Source organism: Anarrhichthys ocellatus, unplaced genomic scaffold (genome assembly GCF_004355925.1).
Source record: "Anarrhichthys ocellatus isolate YVR2014 unplaced genomic scaffold, GSC_Weel_1.0 scaffold116, whole genome shotgun sequence".
In the NCBI taxonomy this organism is placed as follows: domain Eukaryota; kingdom Metazoa; phylum Chordata; class Actinopteri; order Perciformes; family Anarhichadidae; genus Anarrhichthys; species Anarrhichthys ocellatus.
Genome location: NW_022280146.1, coordinates 414,353 through 436,181, shown reverse-complemented (window position 1 = coordinate 436,181; position 21,829 = coordinate 414,353). Strand labels below are relative to the sequence as shown.

At 40.1% G+C, this 21,829-nt stretch overlaps 1 protein-coding gene across 1 annotated transcript; it reads right to left on the bottom strand.

Moving 5' to 3' along the window:
* Window positions 1–836: 836 nt before the first annotated feature.
* Window positions 837–20,511, bottom strand: LOC116399570 (steroidogenic factor 1-like). Its single transcript, XM_031876811.1, has 7 exons — window positions 20,300–20,511; window positions 18,470–18,588; window positions 17,936–18,077; window positions 16,626–17,281; window positions 6,279–6,398; window positions 5,057–5,204; window positions 837–2,062 (listed from the first exon to the last, which is right to left on the bottom strand). Exons 1-7 carry the CDS (start codon window positions 20,397–20,399, stop codon window positions 1,809–1,811), a joined length of 1,539 nt encoding a protein of 512 aa, XP_031732671.1. The 5' UTR covers window positions 20,400–20,511; the 3' UTR covers window positions 837–1,808.
* Window positions 20,512–21,829: the final 1,318 nt, after the last annotated feature.

The window sequence follows — 21,829 nt, the reverse complement described above, 5'->3', positions numbered from 1 at the left end:
TAAAAAAATCAGCTTTCCTCAAGTTCTTGGTGGCATTTGACGACGGTCGTTACAAATATGGGGGGGGGGCAAAATTACATTTTCATATACAACTGTTGTCGGCTTGAGACAGAGGCACAGACAGGGTTGGGAAGTCAGAAAGTATTGACACATTGATGGTTTTGGTCTTTTCATGGGATTCGTTGACAATAAGAAGAAAAAAAAGCATTAACATTATTTACAGAATGTGTAAGTTTGGAAAGTCATTTTCATAATCGATAGCCTACGAAAAACCTACAACTCTTCAGCATCTTCAGTCCAAAACATATCGCTATCAGCACACACTCAGATCATACGTACAGTACAGTGTGTTGAAAGGTGAGCGTGAACATGACTGACCCACAAACAAATCTAAATTGACAAAGAAACTTGAAACCAAATGTCGCCGGGCGCATCTCTTCCCTCCCTGTGTCGTCTCTGTCTGCCTCCTCGGTGGAGACTGAAGGGCAAACACTGACGTATGCGTTGTTGTTGCTGTTGTTATTCACACTTCTACTTAAGGAAGGAAAGATTCTGTCTTTGCCGTTCATCTCTCCCTTATCGTTTGCACATTGATGTGTCTTCTTTCACTCCTCTTTCTGCTCCTTAGTCTTCTGGCTTTCTTTTAGTTTTTCATCCATAATGCTTCACTGTGTACAATTTTTCCCCTTTTTTCATTTTCCCCATTTCATTGTCTGCGTCCCTCTTTCTTATCTATCTTTGTCTCCCTTTCATTGTCTCTTTCTTGGTAAGGGTATGATGAATAACTGAATAATAATGTGTTTTTCTTAGCATGTCTAGCTGCTATATATCAATATATTAACATCTAAATAGATTAAAACAAAACTATATTCAAGAGCTTTCATATTTACTTTTTTTGTTTTTTAGATTGGTGGCACAAAAAGAACAAGTGTAGAGATAGTGCTAGTTTAGTCTGACGAGACCACAGTGTGCTGTGTTATCCTGAAGTCTGTCTGCATCTGAAAAAATAAAATAAAAAATAATCTGGGAACAGTGTTGGTGAACCTGGAATCATAAACTGGCATCTGACATTTGGATCAAAAACGACTCATTTAACACTAACAATTGTGAAAAGTGCACATTAGCTCACCCAGCAAGCATTCAATAGATGTTTCCACGCAAATAGTCCCATTTTGTCATGTGACAGTTCAACATCAGCCCACCCAGCACCAGATCTACAGATTACAACAGAACTCCTAAAGTGGCGTTGGAGACAGTTTTACAGTTTTATCAGAAGGATATTTATGTATGGGTGTTTCAAAAATGATGCCGATTGCAGCTATGGACAGATACTTCAACAGTCACAATGTGTTCATGACTGTTCAGCACTGATGCAGGTTGAAGCCTCGTCCTTTGAGTCTAAATGATTGCTGGGCAGCTCTGTGGGACGGAGAACATCTTGTCGTGGTGTTGGATTCATGGGTCAAAGAGGATATAATGTAACTCTACAGGCAGATCTAATTCCCTATTTTTTGAAAACAAGGTAGAAAATCCAGTTTACAAAGGTCACATTAATGTAGCTCTGCTTGATATGAAAACAGTAACATTCAAAATGTAACTACCTTGAGTACAGATGGAGCTTTATAATTCCAAACTCTAAAAAACATTTTCTCCTCTCCAACTCAAACAAAAGCCCTCACGAAGACGATCCCATATGAACCTGTCTATCGCCATTCAATTTTTTTCATCCCACTCACACTTTCCCTCCCACACACACAGTTTCACCTCAAGAAACAACACAGGACGGGGGCGCCACCTGTGCGTATCCCTCACACGCACGCTCGCTTGGCGTGCAGCATCTCGATGAGCAGGTTGTTGCAGGGCACCTCTCCGCTCAGATGCATGTAGCACAGGTAGTCCTCAGCCTGCGTGCTGAGGGAGCGAAGCTCCGGCAGCCGCACAACCAGCTGGCTGAACTTCTCCTGGAACTGAGGGTAGGTGGACAGGGTGTACTCCAGCAGAGCCCCGTTCACCTGCTCCTGGACGCCCTCCACGAATGCCTGGTCCTCAAGCAGCTTCACATCTGTACACACACACACAGGATGAACAGGGATCATGACTCAGTGAGGGATGCTTTATGCTTTAAAATATGACGCTCTACGCTAGTGTCAGATTTAGACGTGCTAGGGCCGGCATGTAAAATGATGCTCATCACGTGTATACAGTGTCTTTTCAAAACAAACGTAGGTTTACTTAGTTCTTAGTTTTTAGGTTTACTTACCTAACATAAATACTTTGTTAGGTTTAGGAAAAGATCGTGGTTTGGGTTAAAACAAGTGTGTTTTTATGTAGAATAACTACGTAATTGCCTTCATCCTTCTTGTTATGAACTAAGTAGTGTTCTGTGGCTTTCCTTCTTTGTTTCAGGAAGTTCCCACTATAACTAACTATCCAATCAGAGGCAGCTGATCCATCTACTAAAGGCCCTTCCTCACCTCCCTCACACTCATTCTCGGCCAGCATTTACGAACACTTAAAATGTGGTTTATTAATCTTTGTTTCCCTCTTCCTGTTGCTTCCACCTGAGCCGGGATTGTATCGTCTGTGGGCTCGTCTGGCATACAATCCCATATAAAAGGGTAACCCTGGATTTTGAAAGGTTGAAGATTCACATGGAATAGAGTTTTTGTGAATATACTAAACTATCACAAAAGCTTGACATATTAACAAAGACAATTTATTGAAGGGTGGTGTGGAACCTGCTGGTTTTTCCTCTACTATTTAGTGTAGAGTAGACGCAGATGTCATTTACGACAACCTTACAAAATGAACAATAAATTGGGATCATTGATGACCAGGAAACACAGGAAAGTTAAGCATTTTTCTGAGCAGTTCCTTTTTGAGCATGAAAGTTCCTTTCCTTGGAAATAGTAATTGGTCAATAGTCTGATCTTGCGGTTGAGTTAATGTACTCGGTTTTGTTCTAGAGCTTTCAGGTACATCTCATGGTCATCAGGTAATGGAGTCAGCCATCTCTCTCTCAGCTGAGCAAACTCTAGTTGAGATCAGATCATATATTTGTGCTCAAGCTGCTCATAGCCAATATTGAGTGTAAAATGTGACCGTTTTCTTCAATTTGTAGTTTGTTGGTATTGTTGTTGTTAGGTTACATACGTTTTATATCAGAAAGTAGAAATAAAACAGTCATAATGGTGCATGTAAACCATTCATTTGTGATACTAATGCTAGCTACTAGAGTCCGTTTGTATGCTGTGTCTATATGTTACGTATGAGATAGAGTGAGTGCATGGAGTGTGGGTGGCTGTGTGTATGCGTGTTTGTGTGAGACAATAGCCAAGCCCTCCGGTGGACCGGCATTCAGCATCGGCTGAGCCCATCTTGGAGAATCCATTCACACAGTAATTAAATGTTTTGAATCAATGTTCTGAATCATCTTTTCAAACTGCTTAAGGGCAATTAAATTACCCCCGACAAACCTGACTCTGAAGACGAGGGAGAGCGAGAGCAAAGAAGCCGCAGCCAAAGACTGCAAATATTCTCTGTCTATGACAAGTGCTCTCCCCATTCAAAAGCTCTTTGTTCCCCGCTTGCCAGCGCTAAACAGCAAACACTTCTGAGAATCTGGGCAAGCTACATCTATGCTCTCTCCATCTGCACAAGCCGCCACATGAATGTCGGTCCTGCCATCGAATGATAGACCATCCATTACGCCTCGTTTGAATGCCATTAGTGGACAATGGTGGAGGAGGATGTCTTTGTTAATACTGGCTTTTGTCAACCCTAGAAATTTAATTAAGTGAATTTATTGGAGGGAAAAAGGCCACTTTGGAAAATGCTTGTAACCTTACAGATAAATAGGTATTGCAGATAATCTGCAATTGTGACTTTTTTTTTCATTAAAATGTCAGTGTTGCTATTCAAATTCCGCCAAAGTACAGCATCAGTATGACCCCGCAGCCCAACCAAGTTGATTGATTTTTACATGAAAACACGCCATTCTTCTGAAAGCACACAGTCTACAAGCTACACGTGTAAGCTCAGGCCTACGCTCAGGAACACATTCATTCGTAGACAGGTCAATCAAAGATCAGTGACTCTGACTAACGCTAACGTTTGAAGGAAGAGGCTCTATGCTAATAGAGTTTTTCCTGTTTTAGCTGTTTTAGCCTTATGGGCCTCATGCATCAACATTCTCTCAAATTCCTCTCATATTTTATCTAGCGAGAGATGTCATCTCCAAATGTTCTTAACCATCCAAATCTGCTCTTACCAGGGGTGCTGAATGAAGAATCCCCTTGATCATGAATGGCAGGCATGTGGTGGCTGTATATTGTTAGCATAGATTATATAAGGGCAGGTGTTGTGCTATGTGCAGATACTCTGGCACGTGCCCACCATTTGGATCGATGTGACCAAAGAAAGTCTGTAAGAAGAAGAGTTTCAGCAGTAGTGGTACTGAACTGCTGTTAAATATATTTACACAAAGTCAACATGCGGTTTTCAGGCTTTAAAGGAAGATCAAACAGCATTGAAGAGTAGCATGTTAGCTGTTCACAATCATCCAAGGGTTTTGATCATTGGATCAATGGACCAATAATATTTATTTAAAAATCGAATTAATATAATAACTCTAAAACATATAATAATCTGAATCTTATTGTGTTATATTAATGTGTTTTTTTATGTTCCTCAAATTAAAAACCTGTTTCCTTGCGTTGGACAGTTCTCTCGACTACTCATATGTTTTCGCTGTATGAGAAGAGCAAACATAAGAACACATTGGTGAATCCCAGAAATCAATGGGTACGAACAAAATAAGAACAAATTGTGGATGCGAACAAAAATTTGTTCTGATATCTGATTTTGCGTGAGACCCAATGATTCAGATATTAGCTATAAAGACAGCATCTCTTCTCAAAATATCATTTCTGTCAGATGATGATCACTGGCCTGGTTTCATTATTCACTATTGTTTATTTTATTTAACACTTCATCTCCAGCCACACCGTCTTCACATTCATCACAGCGATGCAGCACACACATGAGGCCGACTCACTGGGGTTGAAGAGGAGAAGGAATTTCAGACAGGCGATCTCTCTGCGGTCCAGCTGCAGCGCCCGCAGCCTCGCCGCCAGCTCCTGCCCTCTCTGGACCAGACTGGACAGAGTTGCCTCAGCTTGGGACAGGATGAACGACAGCTCCACCTGAAAACACAGGCTCCAGTTATTCTCTAAGTCCTTTGTATACATCGGACTTAGGTCAGTGAATTCCTTTACAATTCAATCCCCAAACTTGGCTTTTTTTGAGAAATTGAAGATGTTTTCTCTCCTTCAGTTATATCATTTGAGAAATGAAGTGTATTACTCAATATGATTTGTAGTAGTAGTAGTTGTAGTGTAGACGAAGCAGTGTGTTCAGGTATGTGTTACATGGTGACTTAAGCCATATACGTATGTGCTTTTTCAAAATGAAGGCTGCTTCTAACTTAAAAATCATCCCGTCATCTTCCTGCCTATATATTCCAATGTCAACTAGGTTTACACATACTGTACGTATACCAGTGTGAAGCCTTTCATTGCCACCCATACTGTGCAGTGTACGGGTTAAACAGTTCATATTAATTAATAATTATTGTATTAAGACGTCTTCACAGAGCCAAAGAGCTGGTAAAATGGTTGGAATGGTGTGGGAGGAATGCAGGGTTCCTCCAGCCGTGCTTATGAGAATTAGGTTTTGCAAAATCAAATCCACCACTTTCACAAGATGTCTTTGAGGTTTGGAATACTGGACGGGTCATATTGACCATTTATCATGAAGCCAATGACATGTCATTCACTGTCAGTCGACCTTTTATATAATAGAGTCTCCTCATGAGCCACAACAAATAGAAACAATGAAATAGATTTTGTGCTCATATGAATGCAAATCAATTCTTGGTTTTAATTTTCATCTGTTTCAGAGGCTGAAAGATCAGAGGCTGAAACATTACACTATATGGTACATGCAGTTTTGGCACGTAAATGAGCAAATTTAAAAATACATAAAATTTTTGTGCAAAGCATGGACTTCAGTGTGGCTTCAGTATAAAGATATCAGATTTTGCTGTCAACCCTGAACAAAAAAGATCGGTAAGTCCTTAATTCAACTGGTTTTACAGCTGGTCCATTTGATAAATGAAGCTAATATTTGGGCTTTAACTATATTTTGAATGAAGTGCAGCACAAATGAATGCGGACAGTTCATTGTGCTGGTGGGAAGTTGTGTGAGGGAGTTGTTACCTCCTGGCCGGTCACCAGCAGGATGCTGTCTTCCTGTCCATGTTGCACTTGTCTGAAGATGTGATCCAGGACCAGAAGTTCAGACCAGCAGTTATGGAGCAGCTTCATTTGATCTCCCACCTCCAGGAAACACACACACACACACACACCCACACACACACACACACACACACACACATACACACACACAGAGAGAGATGAAAAAATACATTATCTTAAAGCAAACCTACAGTCAGAGGTTCACTCTGTTCATACGTGTATATACTGTAGCTTTATTCCTTCTCTTTGTTATTTACACACTAAAGACCCTGATCCATATTCTTTCAAACTGAAATTGTGTTGATAATTACTGTCTCCCCCAGCATCTGTCTTCATGTTGTATGGAAGTGGAAATCAATATCCTCTTTTTCAAAGTATTTTTCAATTGTCTTTTCTATCATTTTGTATTGTTTATTGTGGATCATGGAAACATTGCACATGGCTGAATTCCTTTTATGTGTAAACTCACTCGGCCATAAAACTGGATTCAGATTTCAATTGAATTCAACAATGCAATCAGCTCTCCTGGCATGCTATTAATACGCAGCCAAATGTCTCTGATATGTTACAAAAACAGATCAAGTGAGAAATGGGGAGACCATAAAAACAAGGAGTGACGCTTGTTGGTGCGTGTGTGTGTGCGTGTGTGTGTGCGTGTGTGTGCTGCTGTGTTGGGAGTTTGTGTTACTGCCGTGCCCCGTGTTGTGTATTTACGAGCATCGTCTGAGACCTCTTCAACCTGCTCACTTCTTCCTAACCACCCCCCCCAACACCACCACCTCTCCCAGTCACGTCTGCTCTGCTCTGGGGGATGGGTGTACTTTTAGATTGAGCCCCCGCTTGCTGCAATATTGTCTGCAAACTGAAGGACACGACAGTCAGTAATTTTTCAGCCACAGCTGCTAATAGCCCAGACACACATTGGCCTGACACCAAGATGACAGAATTACTGTCCATCTGAATGCAACTATATATCAGTCACAGAGGGGTGGGTCCAATCTGGTTGGTCACATCTGGGCTGGATCAGAGGTGGGGGTCTGGGTGTACAGTGATAAAGGATGGGGTTAAGGAAGCAAGAGGTCTCTGTGACCTCCTGTGCTTCCTCTTCAAGAGGAGTCGGACACTGTGCTGCAGCCAAAGAATCCCTCTAAAAAAAAACCTCAAATGTCCTGAACGTGAGGAGAAGGTCTTTATTTCATCTCCCACGTGGGTTCTAAATGTTTCTTTCTGTCCATGTTAGATCGTGGAACTGGGTTGGATTGATATATCAGGTTATCATCTGTCAAGTGTCATTTGACCCGTCAGAGCCATATTCTATTTTGCAGCCATGAAGTCCAATTCTCAGGGATTGTCACCGGAAATAAAAAGTGTGCATTGTAATCCTGTCAACAGACTGTACGGCAGCTGATGACGCTGTCAGCTGGCCAGCAGTGGAGGAAAACAGCCCATGACCAAGTAACGTAGTGCAACAAGTAGAACGCAAAGCAAATGAGGTGGAATATCGAGCAGTTATTGAAAGTTACACGTGGTATAATGACGAGTATAACAAGCGACAAAGTCACAGGCGGGTGGGAGTGTTGGTGGACGGCTCACATTCACTGCTTGGGTCCCCTGAGGAATAAAAAGTAAAAGTTGACAATACGCTTGTTGGGTAACATTCCATCCCAAAGGCTGGTTGTTGTTTACTTACAGTAGTGATGTTATTGTTTGAACACAAATCACGATCTGTTTTTCTCACCATAAATAACTAGTTTTGTTGCCTTAAACTTAGCCAATTGTTTCACAACGTTGTGCATTTCTGCAAGAGTTGGTTCAGAAACAGTGATATTCAACATATCTGCGGCTTGCAGAAACCTAACATGGAACATTTTGTCTTACTGTAACTTGGTTAAGGAAGATCTACCGGAGGAGACCAGAGGAACTCATGATCACAGCAGAAAGTACTGAAGAGTGTTCGTCCTGAGCTTTGAAGCTTTACAGTGTCTTTCTTTATTTCCCATCACCCTTCTTCTGATTTGCATGTTATATTAACAGGTATGCATTAGGTCCTCCAAAACAAAAACAAATCCCATGAATTATATTATTATTCCCAATAACTGAACTCTATATTTGCAGCATTTTTGCATTTCATCACATAGACATGATAGATCAATCGACATTGTTATCAACCCTTGCAGTCACACTGACCAATGAATTAGCAGCATTTTGTGCAAATTTGTATGTTATAACAATTTAGCAAATAGGGCAGCCTCTACAATCTTTTTACTGGCATGTCAGATATTTTGGAAACCTTAAGTTTAGACCCCAAAAAGAGTTTTACATGTGTGAAGTTAAAGCTACCACGAATGCAGCTGGTGGATCCCTTCTTGTAGTGATAATTACCAAGACTTCACTACCTACACTGTGCACTACTTGGTGCGTCTTCAACATGTTGCTCCTCTTACTGACAGATGACGGACAGTTTTCCATTTTGAGTTACACAGGCAGATGTTGTTATGGACATTTCATATCAGCAGAAATGTCTGGCATTAGCACACAGATATGTTATATTAGTATCAACCTTTAAAATATATATAAAGTAACAACCCTGTGTGTAAAAAAGACCAGCAACAACCATTTGAATTCAACAGACCTGGATTGAGCTTGATGTAAGTAGGAAGACATCTTTATATACTAATCAGCTCGCTGATCAATAGCAATTATTTTTATTTTGAGGGCTTATCATGTGCATTGAGTGGGATTTGCAGCGGTGTGACAGTTCCTCCTCACTGTGCAGCTGTGGTGTGTCAGTGTGCTGAAATAAGGCTCTGAGTGCTGCGAAGCTGTGCTCGGCCTGAGAGGACCGACGGCAGCAGATACAGAAGAAATGTTTGGAGGTTTAACTAAATCGGTGCATTATACTTCAAACATACAACATACTCTGGTAGCCTAAGCACAAGCTACAGGCAAACTAGCATGCACATATACAGACCCAAAACTAACGTAACATGTGCTGCCCTCACCAACAAAGCTGCAGGGTTGAATGGCAGGAATACAACACATGCAGCTGTGATGCACCTCTCCGAATCTCTAAGGAAGTTTCCCCTCAGCCAATCCACGGTTTAACTTGACTACCTGCTAATTAATACGTTAATGCGTACTAATGCAACACTGGGAAAGATTTAATGTAACCAAACAAATACAAACTCCATATCTTTTAACTGTTTCTCCCATTTCAAATAGTGTTTCTATTTCAAACCTTCTCGCACATGTGACTTTTAAATCCAATGTCTCCTGTCTCCTGCCTTTAGTAGCTGAACATTTGTGATGCTCATTGTGTGCACTTCCTCAGCAACATCTTCCGTGTTCAACAGGTGAACGGAAGGTCAAATACAAGACACGACAAAGACATCCTCTGGGGAGCTGCAGGAATCAGTAGCTTCCATTCTGCTCACGAATTAGCAACAATGTAGACGAGAGCAGCGAGAGCCGAGCGGTGGAGAGCACACATTTTCCCGTTATCGCCTGCATGGAATGCAATTATCCAGCCCAGCTCTTTCTGTGCGAGGCTTTCTTGGCAAAATATGCAGATCTTTGTTCTCACTGTCTGCATACATGAGAATGGTCTGACTGTCATCAGAATTACATCTCGTAGAGCAGAAGGTTGTGAGGAGGCAACATGAAGTAGCACGGTGTTATGGTGAGAAAAACTGTCAAGTTGCAAAACAAAATGTGAAAAACTGGAAAATGTGGAAATGACCTCATGCACAATATGCTGGTTTATATTCTACCTGTGTTTTCATAAAAGGGATTTTCATTACTGCTAAAGATCACTTTATTTTACTATTTATTTTACTATCTTTCACGCAACATTAAGCTAAATGTTTATTCATATTTTCTGGTATCTGAGAATAATGCATGTCCAAAGCTAAAGTACCATCCCATCTCCCACACACACACACACACACTTGTAACCGTTCTGCTTATAAATGCGTCAATTTACTAACAATGTCCAGTGAAATCATTCAGTGAGAACGTATTCTGCTGGTTGTATCAAACATTTGACAGATTATGTTTTGTGTCTAACCAGCTGTCTGCTAGATATGAAATGCATATATGATCACCCTAGCACATTATGATCAACTTATACCTCTGTATAATTATAGTTATAAGCACTAAATATTCATATATAAAGCATTTCATAATGACTTATAAGGTCAAGTACCGTAATACTTCACTCACTGAGAAAATGTATTTTACGAGTGTTGTTGCAGATTTAATGATATTTTTTCACTTAACTTAAAACAAACAATGACCACTTATAGTAATGTATACATTATTACATTATAATGCATTATAACAGTGATTCTAATGTTATAAAAAAGAGTATAAGAATCATAGATTATACCTTTATAAGTCATTATAAAACGCTTCATGTGTTATGATTATTGCTATAAATCATTATGAATATGTATGAGTGCTTAACTATAATTATGCGGTGCTCTACTGTTGAGACAGGATATATTTACTATATTGACATTAAAGTGAAATCACCGTCCGTCACAGACCTTAACCAACAGGCTCTTGTTGCTGACACTGAAAGTGAAAGTACGTTTCTCGTACTGACTCGTACGCTGATCTCCGGTGTCTTGGCAGCAGTTACGTTTCCCTCGAACCGTAACTGGAAAAACAAACTAGTAGTGAGCATAATCTAAGGGAGACATGGCTAGTCAAGCATTGCTGTAATATGTAGCAGCGTCATGTTGTCTCAGTGGATTAACCAGAAAAGAAAGATGTCTTTTTTAAAGCTTTGTCTTGTGCCCATGACATCATTAAGAACGATGAAGGCTTATTAAAATGAATTATAATATTCTCAGTGCTTGTACAGTGGGTTAAGAAAAGTGCATCCACAGATCATCAGCCATTACTGATTACCGGAATTATCTCTATGTGTTCAGCTGTTGTTTAAGTCATTTGTACACGTGTGAGAGTGAATGTGTTATGAGGGTGAATGTGTTATGAGGGTGAAGGGACCCACTGAGGCTGCATATGACGGCGGGCACCACTGTTAGTGCATCAGTGTTGCAACTGTACTACACATGAGAAAATACAAACACGTTAAACAAAATGATTAAGGAGTAACATGCATGAAATATGAGTTATGACTATGTTTGAACGCATACACACCGGAGGACATCTCAAATGAAAACAGAGACAGGTTCTTTTGGACTTTTGTGTACATAAAGAATCTGGATATTTTGGCGAGGATTCAAAGAAATGCACTATTAAAATATATATGTTCATGTAACACGTCCATGATAATGAAAGATGAGCAACATTTATGCTTCTGCATCAGTAATGCAGGGGAGTGTTCCAGCCATGTAATCCCTCTTCCACACACAGGCAGTATAAAGATACCTTGTTGTTGTTAGTCTGAGAAGATACAACAAATCTCCTCAGCACCACAATGTGCTCTTTGTTTTTGAGACAAGGAAGGTACAATAGTAACAACAAAAAAGACTAATCCCTCTGGATGTTCTCAGAAACTATAATTCTATCACCACTTTGAGTCCTTTTCATACTTTGGTTTGGACACTGAGAGCAAATCAGATGTTGTAAAAATCAGTTCCATTCATTCAACAGATGGTTATCATACAGGAGAACAACATGCCAGGATGCACTGATGATTAACGCGTATTTGTTGTATCAGAGTACTTTGCTGTACTAGGTGCTGTTGTGTGAATGACCATCTAAAACATTGTTAACACAGACAATGGCTACAAATGTCTGAGCAAATGATTCAGTTAAGGGTTCATGCACCCAAAGTAAAAACATAAGAACACACACCTGTTGACTGTAGCCATGCTGAGTTATCCAGAATGTGAGAATCAATCTGAGATATCTGAACATCTGTTTCCATGTGAATGACTCTGTAGGCTATGGGGAGAAACAGAGATACTGTTTCTGGAGAGAGATATTGCTGTTGGAAATGTTTAATGTTACAAACAAATTCCATTCACCTCCATCATTCTGATCTCCTTTCTTTTATTTTATTTTAGCTTTTTTTGGGGGGGTTAGGCAACAAAAGGACTTGGTTAGGCTCAGGAAGATGATCGTAGTTCGGGGTGAAAGGACGTTACTTCAGTTACACACAGGACCTGTTCTGGAGCCAGCAGACAAACCAAACAGTTGCATGTTGCAGGAATTTGAAACATTGACAAGTGATCCATGCAGCTCTGTCGATCAGGTTCTGTTCATTATGGTTTCCAGTGAAAAAGACGGGCCATGTGCAAATATCTCTGCCAACATGTGGTTCTGAACAGATTATGAACTTGATTATTGACCTAGCGACCAGCAGTAGAAGACATATGTGGCAGTCCCAGGATAGAAACATGTGATGTGAGTGTGAAGTAGGAGAGGAGCAGACCTGACTGTACCTGAGTAAATCAACTCCATTTGATCCAAAGACAGAAATCTCACAAAATCTCACCAAGGCCAGAATCAACCTTCTGTTGCTTGGTAAACTAATCGGTTGGATCAGTTTGAACATGGCTCATCGACAGATGTTTGTTTGTCAGCACATTATGTGATGACTCACACAGGAAGGTCTGATTTGTCAGAATCCCCTATTTTCACTGGGAGAGGTGGGCGTATCCAGCCTTACTGTTCACCACAACTAGAGTATTGATTTCTCCATCATGGGACTGTGTTACTAAATCATCTGCTCTGTCCAACACTACTGTGTCTGTGGCACAATCACAGTGCTGGAGATGATGGAGTAGGACACTGATGTATGTCCAATCATTATCCCCAGATGTGTCTGTGTGTGGATCAGCATTGAGGAAACAGCAGCCAGGAAGAATCGCCTCACGAGGCTGAAAGTAATCCAGTACTCACTCCTCATTCAAGACAATCAACTCGTGGTATCTGTAGTAGCTGCCATGAATAGAAATAAGGAAAGTACAAATATCTCTTTTTATACCTTAATTTCCATTAAAACAGTGTGTGTTTATGTGTTAATTAATATTCATGAAGCTTTATCTTTCCCTTCTCTTCCTGTAAAGTACAAAGATAAATGAAATAGGGACTGTTTTAGTTCAAATCATGTATGATTGTCTGATGGAGGATCATTCCATTGGTCCAGTGTGCGATCATGAGTCAGTCCGTGAGTGAGTGAGTGGAGTCTACTTGACTCCATTTAGAGTCAAGTAGACCACAAAGCAGAGTATGCTTTAGGGCGGGGCTACACAGTGGGAGTGGTCTGTGTATTCATCTGACTACTTTAACCCTTTCACAGTGTGTTTTCACTTCACAAGAAATAAATGTAACAATTTGATCACCGGAAAATGTATTATTTAGCTTTTGGTTGTACTTAGCTCCGCCCTCTTGTGGCCCTTCTGGTCTCAAAACAAGACGGAGACGGACAAAATGCCAAACTAATGCTTCAGTCTAATGGCTGATGTCACAGTGACTATGTCCACTTCTTATCTACAGTCTGATGGCACTTCTGTAGTTATTTAAACCCAAAACACAATATTTTCCTAAACCTAAGTAAATAGTTTTGTGGCCTCAACCTGACTAAGAAGTTTCCTGTTAAGATTGAAGTTTATTTTGAAAAGACCGTATGCATGTAACCAGCAGAAATTGACACGTGTTGCTGGACTTTTGTCGAAAAACGCACAAAAAACGAGAAGTAACTTTTTGTAAAATATTATACAAAGCACTGTATGAGATTGAGCGGCTTAAACGAGTTACCTGGTCTTAAAAATAAACGCTTATTCCTTTTTAGCAAAGTAAATGTTATGTACCCATGTTTTAGTTATGTTGGGATTATTAATATGTTGTGTTGTTAGAGACAAAGTAACAAATAGTAAATAAAAGAGGAATAAAGGAAGAAGAACATGACGAGTCCCTGCTAAAGCTTGATTAATGTGATGAACACAACATCAGTTATAGCTGCCCTTTAAAAACAACATTCATGGTCAAGTTTGAGATTTGGGGCGATTTTGCTTCAAAAAAATATCTTCCTTCAGTATTGGAAAGAAAACATCCCAAATACACATACAGGTGTTTATTTTCAGCACAGTCTCGTGGCAGCTCTGAAAATAGGCACCAAATGCATTCTGTTAGTTTTGTGCACGTGTCTGTTTTTGTGTTGCTCAGGACGAAACAATGCCGATGGAAAGTCATTAAGGATCCTCTTTCATAGTGGATACACAAATTAAACACATCCAAGTGACTATGCAGGGGCAGACATAATGACATATTAAATATCGATAAAGACTTAAGGTGGTCGGGAGGGGAGGTGGGTCCAACAAACACATGGTCTTAAACCTAACTAACCGGTTTTGTTGTCTAAGCCTAACTTAAGTTCTGCAGCATAACGTCATCCTGGGAAAAAACACTTTGTGTCCCTGTACACAAAACCAACAGGTAGCATTTTGTGACTATTTCACGAACTGCCTTGAGACTTTGTTATTTTTTATTTTGTTAATTTAATGCTAATTTGTCTTTTCGTGTAGATTTCTCCTGAATCCCCCAGTTAGCATCAGATAACGCCTGATTTAAACATTACATTTCAGAGAACTTGTAATACAAGAAAAGAATTGTCTTCATAAGTAATCAGTTCACCTGTGGTGTCTTCATAATGTAATCTTATAATACATCTTTAAAGGTGTTTTTCTCTCAGACTCTCAGCCAGAAATCTCCTCCAGTTTCATAGCTATCTATACTCTGAAGGTTTTTACTGAGGGCTTTGTTATTTTATCATTCATAACTTAATTATGCAACATTTCATGTCTGTTGGCTGTTTTTTCTGATTTGTGGAGTAATACAAAGAAAGATCCTCTTTGTAAAAACCTTTCCAGGTTCAAAATTCTTGTTTCATTTTGTTGAAAGAGTGAAAGAATTCTGAATCTGGTTTTATCCAGTATTCACATTTCTGTTCTGGAAATATATGCATAATAGAAATAATGACTAATTTGCATATTTAAACATGTATTTTTTTAAGTAAATGTAAAAATAATTGTCTTAATTTAAGTTATCAACGGGAGGTTTCATGATGATATGCATTAGTTTACCTGAGGTGTCTCACATTAGTAGTGTTTGGGGATTCATCCAAGTTTCATATGTTTATACAATTTGAGGCATTACATGAGACTACTTTGAATTTCTACATTACAGGCTGACTTGAATGTTTATTTTGTTCTATGTCGTAGATTGTTTTTTATTCTCCGCATATTTAGAGGGAGAAGGTATTCAAAGGGTCCAACCAGAAGGGGACATTTATTTATCACACTATCATTATTGCTGTGATGGATTATGTTGTAATTATATAATGTTGTTTGTGACATACTGTATATTGCACCTCTGTCCATCATGGGAGAGGGATCCCTCCTCTGGTGCTCTCACTGAGCTTTCTTCCTTCTTTTCCCTTTAAAATTTAAAAATAAAAATCTTTTAAAAAATAAAGTTTTTCCTTTCCTGACGCGAGGGTCCGAGGACAGAGGAGGATGTCGCATGCATAGCAGATTGTAAAGCTATTTGGGGCAAATTTTTATATTGGGCAATACAAATGAAAAAATTTCAGTTTTGATTCGCAGACTGTGAAACAGATGGACACAGATTCTGATTGTTAGCCACTTACAGTTTTGATACAGACATCACGAGCAATGTGTACCAGGTCTGTTCCTGTCTGAGCACACTGGCTCTGCAGGGAGAAAGAATTTGAATGTTTTGCCTCCCGAAGCAGTTGATTTATCAAAACATGTTTATGATTGAAATCAGAACCATAGATGTCTCAAGGTGAGCAGGAGAAACAAAACTGAAAAGAAGTGAGAGGGAATAAACAGAACCAAGCAAAGGGAATAGGAGAGAGGATTGTTTTAGGATCAGTGCAGAGCCACAGCTCAGTGTGGCCCTCATCTGTCCATGCAACACGTCATCCATTTGTTTCTCTATATCTTCTCTGTAAAGTGCAGCCTAGCTGCGCAACACCAACTCTTGTTTGATGGGTGCCATGTCTGTGTTGGTACAGACTCACGAGAATTGATATTTGGCGGAAAATAGGACTGTCTTTTTGTAGAGGACATAAAAATGTATGGATTATGGAGTGTATATATAATGTATATATATATATGTGTATATATTATGTAGTGTAGATATAAACCAGTGTCTTTGGAAGGGAGACGAACCAAAGCTGTGTTGTAATGTGTGATATAGACGGCTGTAAAGAGCAGCTTTACATCTGTAAAATGAGACGTTCTCCTCCACCATGTGGAGTGTGTACATTTGTGAGCATGAGGATATGATACAGGGTTTGGGACTCACCCTGAGCTCCTTGAAGAAGATACAGCTCCGAGCCCACTCCACTATGGAGAATAGAGTCTGATCTGCCATGCGACACATGAGGCTGAAGGTGCTGGGCTTGTCCAGCCGGCCCCGGCCACTCTGCTCCTGCTGCAAATGAGCTACGATCTTATTCTGCACCACCAGCTCGTCTGGATCGCAGCGCAGCAGCTCCAACACCAGCGGTGGCAGGCTGGGCGGCTGTGGCGAGGCCGAGGGGTACATGTCTGGGTAGGGGTATCCGGTCAGAGACTCAGGGGAGCTGGTGTAGTCGGGACATTCGGCTTTAATCGCCCTGCCAGGGAAGGCTGTGTACTGGTACTGAGAGATGAGGGGCACGTGGGACTGCATGGCCATGCCCAGGGATGGCGGTCCATAGAGGTTGGCCTCGTACTCTGTAGGGGTGATGGAGCTCGGGGTGGAGGGAAGCAGACTTTTGGAGATGGTGGGCAGGCTGTGCAGGGTGCCGGTGAATCCGTAGTCAGTCTGAAGAGGAGAGGCCGGTGGAGGAGCCGGGCTCTCCAGCTTGAACCCGTTGGATCGTATCAAAGCCTTCTTCTGCTGCTTCAAGGCCCTGTCTCTCTTGTACATGGGGCCAAATTTATTCCTCCCCCCACGCATGCGGTCTGCACGCACCGCTGTCACACAAGAGACAAGAGGTGAAAAACAGATTTACAGATCAAACTCCAACTCTAGTGAATGTCCTGCACTGAAAACTCCTTGATAAGCATTGAACTGTAACAGTATGGAGTCAAATCATAACTTGTATTTCACCAGCATCCCCAACTATTCCTGCAGAGTAAATAACAGACATGTTGGTCATTCATACTTCCCTATTTAGGGCTGAGAAGAATCCTCAGAGCCTGTGCAGCTCTACTCCTTCTTGTAGTCTAAATAGAGCTTTTGATTTAAAACAGGGGAGTCTCTGGGGTTTTATCAGTAAGTCAAGAATGTGTCCTTTTTCTGCTACGGAAGCAGGTGCTTTCCTGCATTGCTGTCTGGGAATTAATCCCATCCCATGTGTGTAGGGAACAACATGAGAGCCACAATATCTCAAAGGTTTAGTAATCATGTAATAACAATTACATTAAAAATGAATACACACAATATGTGCATTTACATCATTGTTATTATAGTTGGAATCAAAATACACAATGACAAATGTGCAACAATGGCCAAAATATAAATATATACAATATTATTTTTTCTCCCAAATAAATATAGTGATATTATTATTATTGTTGTTGTTGTTATTAATATTATTATACGGGCTTGATTACAGTGAACTCTACCTTCTAGCCGCATCCCGACGTTGAGGCACTTTTGGAAGCGACAGAACGGACATCTCTTCCTCTGGGTTTTGTCTATTTTACACTCCTGGTTCTCCGCACATGTGTACCTCTTGTTGTTCTGCACTGTCCTCTTGAAGAAGCCCTGAACAACAGAGACACGTTGGAAACGGCAGGTTAGCAGAGTATTTAACATTGTAGGATGCAATCTTGCGCCCTCGAAATAAACCGTGGCGGGTGAACCGTGACTGCGTTCCAATAGTAGAGAAAAAGAAATACTCGATAATGCATATGGCGTCTAAAAGCACGCGCTACTCACTTTATATATCAGCTAAAGTGAGTAGTCTATGTGTGCAATGTAGCGTTTTTCTGTTTCAGTATTTCAAAGTACACATTTGAATAATCGAGAAATATTTCTAATGCCAAAATATTGTCGGAGAGGTTCACTTTAAAGTTTGGTGTGATGATTTATTATATCGAATATCATGAGAACATCCGTTTCGATTGGTTTCGGGTTGGTTTATCTCCGTGTGTTACCTTGCAGCTCTCGCAGGTGAGCAGGCCGTAGTGGTATCCAGACACTTTGTCTCCGCACACAGGACACAGCTCTTCCAGGTCATCGTCATATGTGTATTCCATAACCTTCAAAGTGACACCTGGTACATACGCACGTGCACAAAGACACAGACAGACACATGCATCCACCAAAGGCAACACGGCACACTTTAGTGTACAAATAAACACGTGTGAATAAACACGGCGTGCAGAATATAAGAGAAAAGAATCTGAAAATCCTCCAGGCCTCCAGTGTCACTGACACAACGTTCTCCTATCACGCAAACATAATAATGTGCCGTCTGTTGTTTCTTCCTCTTTCACTTCATTTTTATGCAGTTGACCATTTGAAATAGTCCCAGTGCTGTCGGCTGTTGTTTTTCACATGTAATGCAATTTAATCTGACGTAAAAATAAGAAGAATTAGATCACTTTTTTAAATGAGCTTTAACTGATTATTTCGAAATGTCATAGACATGAAAAAGTAATATATTTATATATTTATTTGATCGACATTACAATAATGATAATACATAAACATATATATACATTTCACAAAGAAAGACTGTTTTATACAATAAGGCCTCACATACGTTGTATAGGCCTATCTAAATAATAAATAATCAAAATGAATGTAAGTGTTCTAATTTGTAATTAGTGTTTATAATTTATAATAATATAAATATGTGCGCATACAGGCTAATAAAGCCATATACAATTAGCCATCAGCCTCTAAAAAATACACCTATTAATAAGGAGGTTATATAAGCTATGGTCTCCACTCGTGTACTGGAATTAATAAAACCAACATACCGCTGATAAATGTAGCCAAATATGTTTGTAAAACATCTATTTTCCTTTCCGTGGGTTTGAACCCGCTCCATTATTTCCGTTACACTGGATTTATATTACGGAGCCAAACTAACGCTCGGTTCGGTCCCGTCGCGCGGAGCAGTGATCAGCTGGGAAATATTAGCCTTTATTACACTGCTGCCGAAAAACCGCGAAAAAGAGGCGCCTCGCGCCCCACGAAGCAGTCCAGGGAACACACACGCTACGTGGGCTCTTGTATGTCACCGCGTGCCATCAGCACCACGGTCATCAGAAGACAAACACCAAATCTTGAATTAATATTACTGTTATTATTATTGTTATTAGTAGTAGTAGTAGGAGTAGTAGTAATAGTAGAAGTAGTAATAGTAGAAGTAGTAGTATTATAAGTAGTAGCAGTAGTAGTATTACTACTAGTAGTATTATCATTCATATTATTATATTATTATCATACGAATTTTTACATTCTAAAACGATTGACCAATTTATTTATAGTATTTTGCTGTAGCTTTGCTAAATTATTAACTGCGAGATTTTACGTTGAGTCATAGGCTACCAAATATATATTTTTATTCTATTGAATTATTTTCTATTTCATTTTTGTAAATTTGGATCAGTTAAGTTTCACATGGTGTAATTTTAAAATCATTTTTTTTAAATCGACCTACTTTAGAAAGTGTCCTGTTCTAAGTTAGTTGCTGGTTCAGTGATTTGCTGTTTTATAATGAAATAAAACTATCTTTGGCTACAGCAAATGGCAGACAATTATTCATCTTAATAATTAAACAACGGGTTATGGATCTCTGGATGAGTTATGCAGTGCCAGGCCATTTAGCCTGTACGTCAACATGTAGGCCTCCCTGAATTTATTGGGATTAAATTGGTTTCTTGACTGGAGCAAAACAAAAGTCATATCTCTGATGGATGCGCGAGCTGTGTTCTGAATGCAGAACACAGAGTGTAGAATACGGACAGACTTACCGTGAGCCTTGTCTCCCAACATTTGAACAACAGACAGCAGCCAGTCAGCGATGAATGTCTGATAATTAAAACCTGAGTGGGTGTTGCTGCCGCCGTGCATGAGCTGCTGAGGAGAACAGTTTAAAAAGGACCAATAGCAATCCGGATGGTCGGTGTCTAGAACACGGCTGGTTGAGCCAGTAGGGCCGGTAGTGCGTGAGTGATGATGACCATTGAAGATCTCGGAGTGAAACTCCTTCAGTCCACTCGCTCTTTACTGCGCCTGCCTTATCACAAAAGTTAGACTCCCGTGATTCCATTGGTGGAAGCCAAGTCACGTGACGGATGTTCGCTGGCGCTGCCTCCTCCGTGAAAATGCTTGGACAGGAGCGCGGAGCGGTGCTGATGGAGAACTCACGCTTACTATGAGACACACATGAATTAAAGAAATTGTGCTTCAACACTATTTGAAATAAAAAAATAAACAGCCGTAAATGTGCAGCTGCAGAGGAGATGTTCATAGGCAGCTGAATAACTAAAGCGCAACGGACACGTTTATATTGGGAGGCATGCAAATACATCCGTATTACAATAGTGTTATTAATAGGCTAAAAATACCTGTTATTATTATAACGATTGTGATTATGATTATTGTGATTATTGATTAGGATATATTTACACGTTATATATATGTTGCATATTATATACATACAGTACATATATATATATATATAATGTACAACATATTTTTATCTGGTATATATATATACTGCTTTGACCCTGTAGCCTGTTCTATTCGGTCATTCATTGATTTCTATATTTATCTGGTTGTACACATGTGGAGCAGGACATATGTTTCAGCAGACTGAAATACATTGGCATTAATATTAATTGAGTGTGACAGGGCATTTTGCTTGGTAAGCGCTGTGGAGAGTCAAACTGTCTATTGTTAGTTGAGACAGGAAGCAGTGGGCGGCTGCTGAGGGTCACTGTGTGGAAACAGAACAAAGCTGAGGGTCCTGCAGCGAAAGACCAAGGCACCATGTTAAAGACAGGAAATACAACGATGACTGAAGTCGACACAAAACATTCACATCCAAACACTGTCTTTGATTACGTCACGTTCTAGACTGTCAGCTGAGTTCAGTCTGCATAGAGTGACGGTCTCTCTACCTGCAGGCTCCCCTCCCTCATGGTCTAGGATGACCGCTCCAGACCACCGACTTTACTTCCTATTAATGTTCATTCAGCTCTAATTCACCAGAATAGCCACTCAGACAATGTATCAGAATGCACTTTATTCCTCGAATGTAAGACAGTTCTATAATTCATAATATAATTGGATAAATAATCCTTTTATAACCCTGAGATGTGTAAATCACACGTAAACCTTGATACCAGCCTTAAATTAGGTCTCTCACAGATCAGAGGATTGGCCTCTGAATTATATATTCCATTCACTCAGATCTTAATTATTGTTGTATGAGCAGACTGAGGAGCAGACAGTTAGAAATGCTCAGTGCACGTGTCAGTGCATGAGAGGGTTTTGAG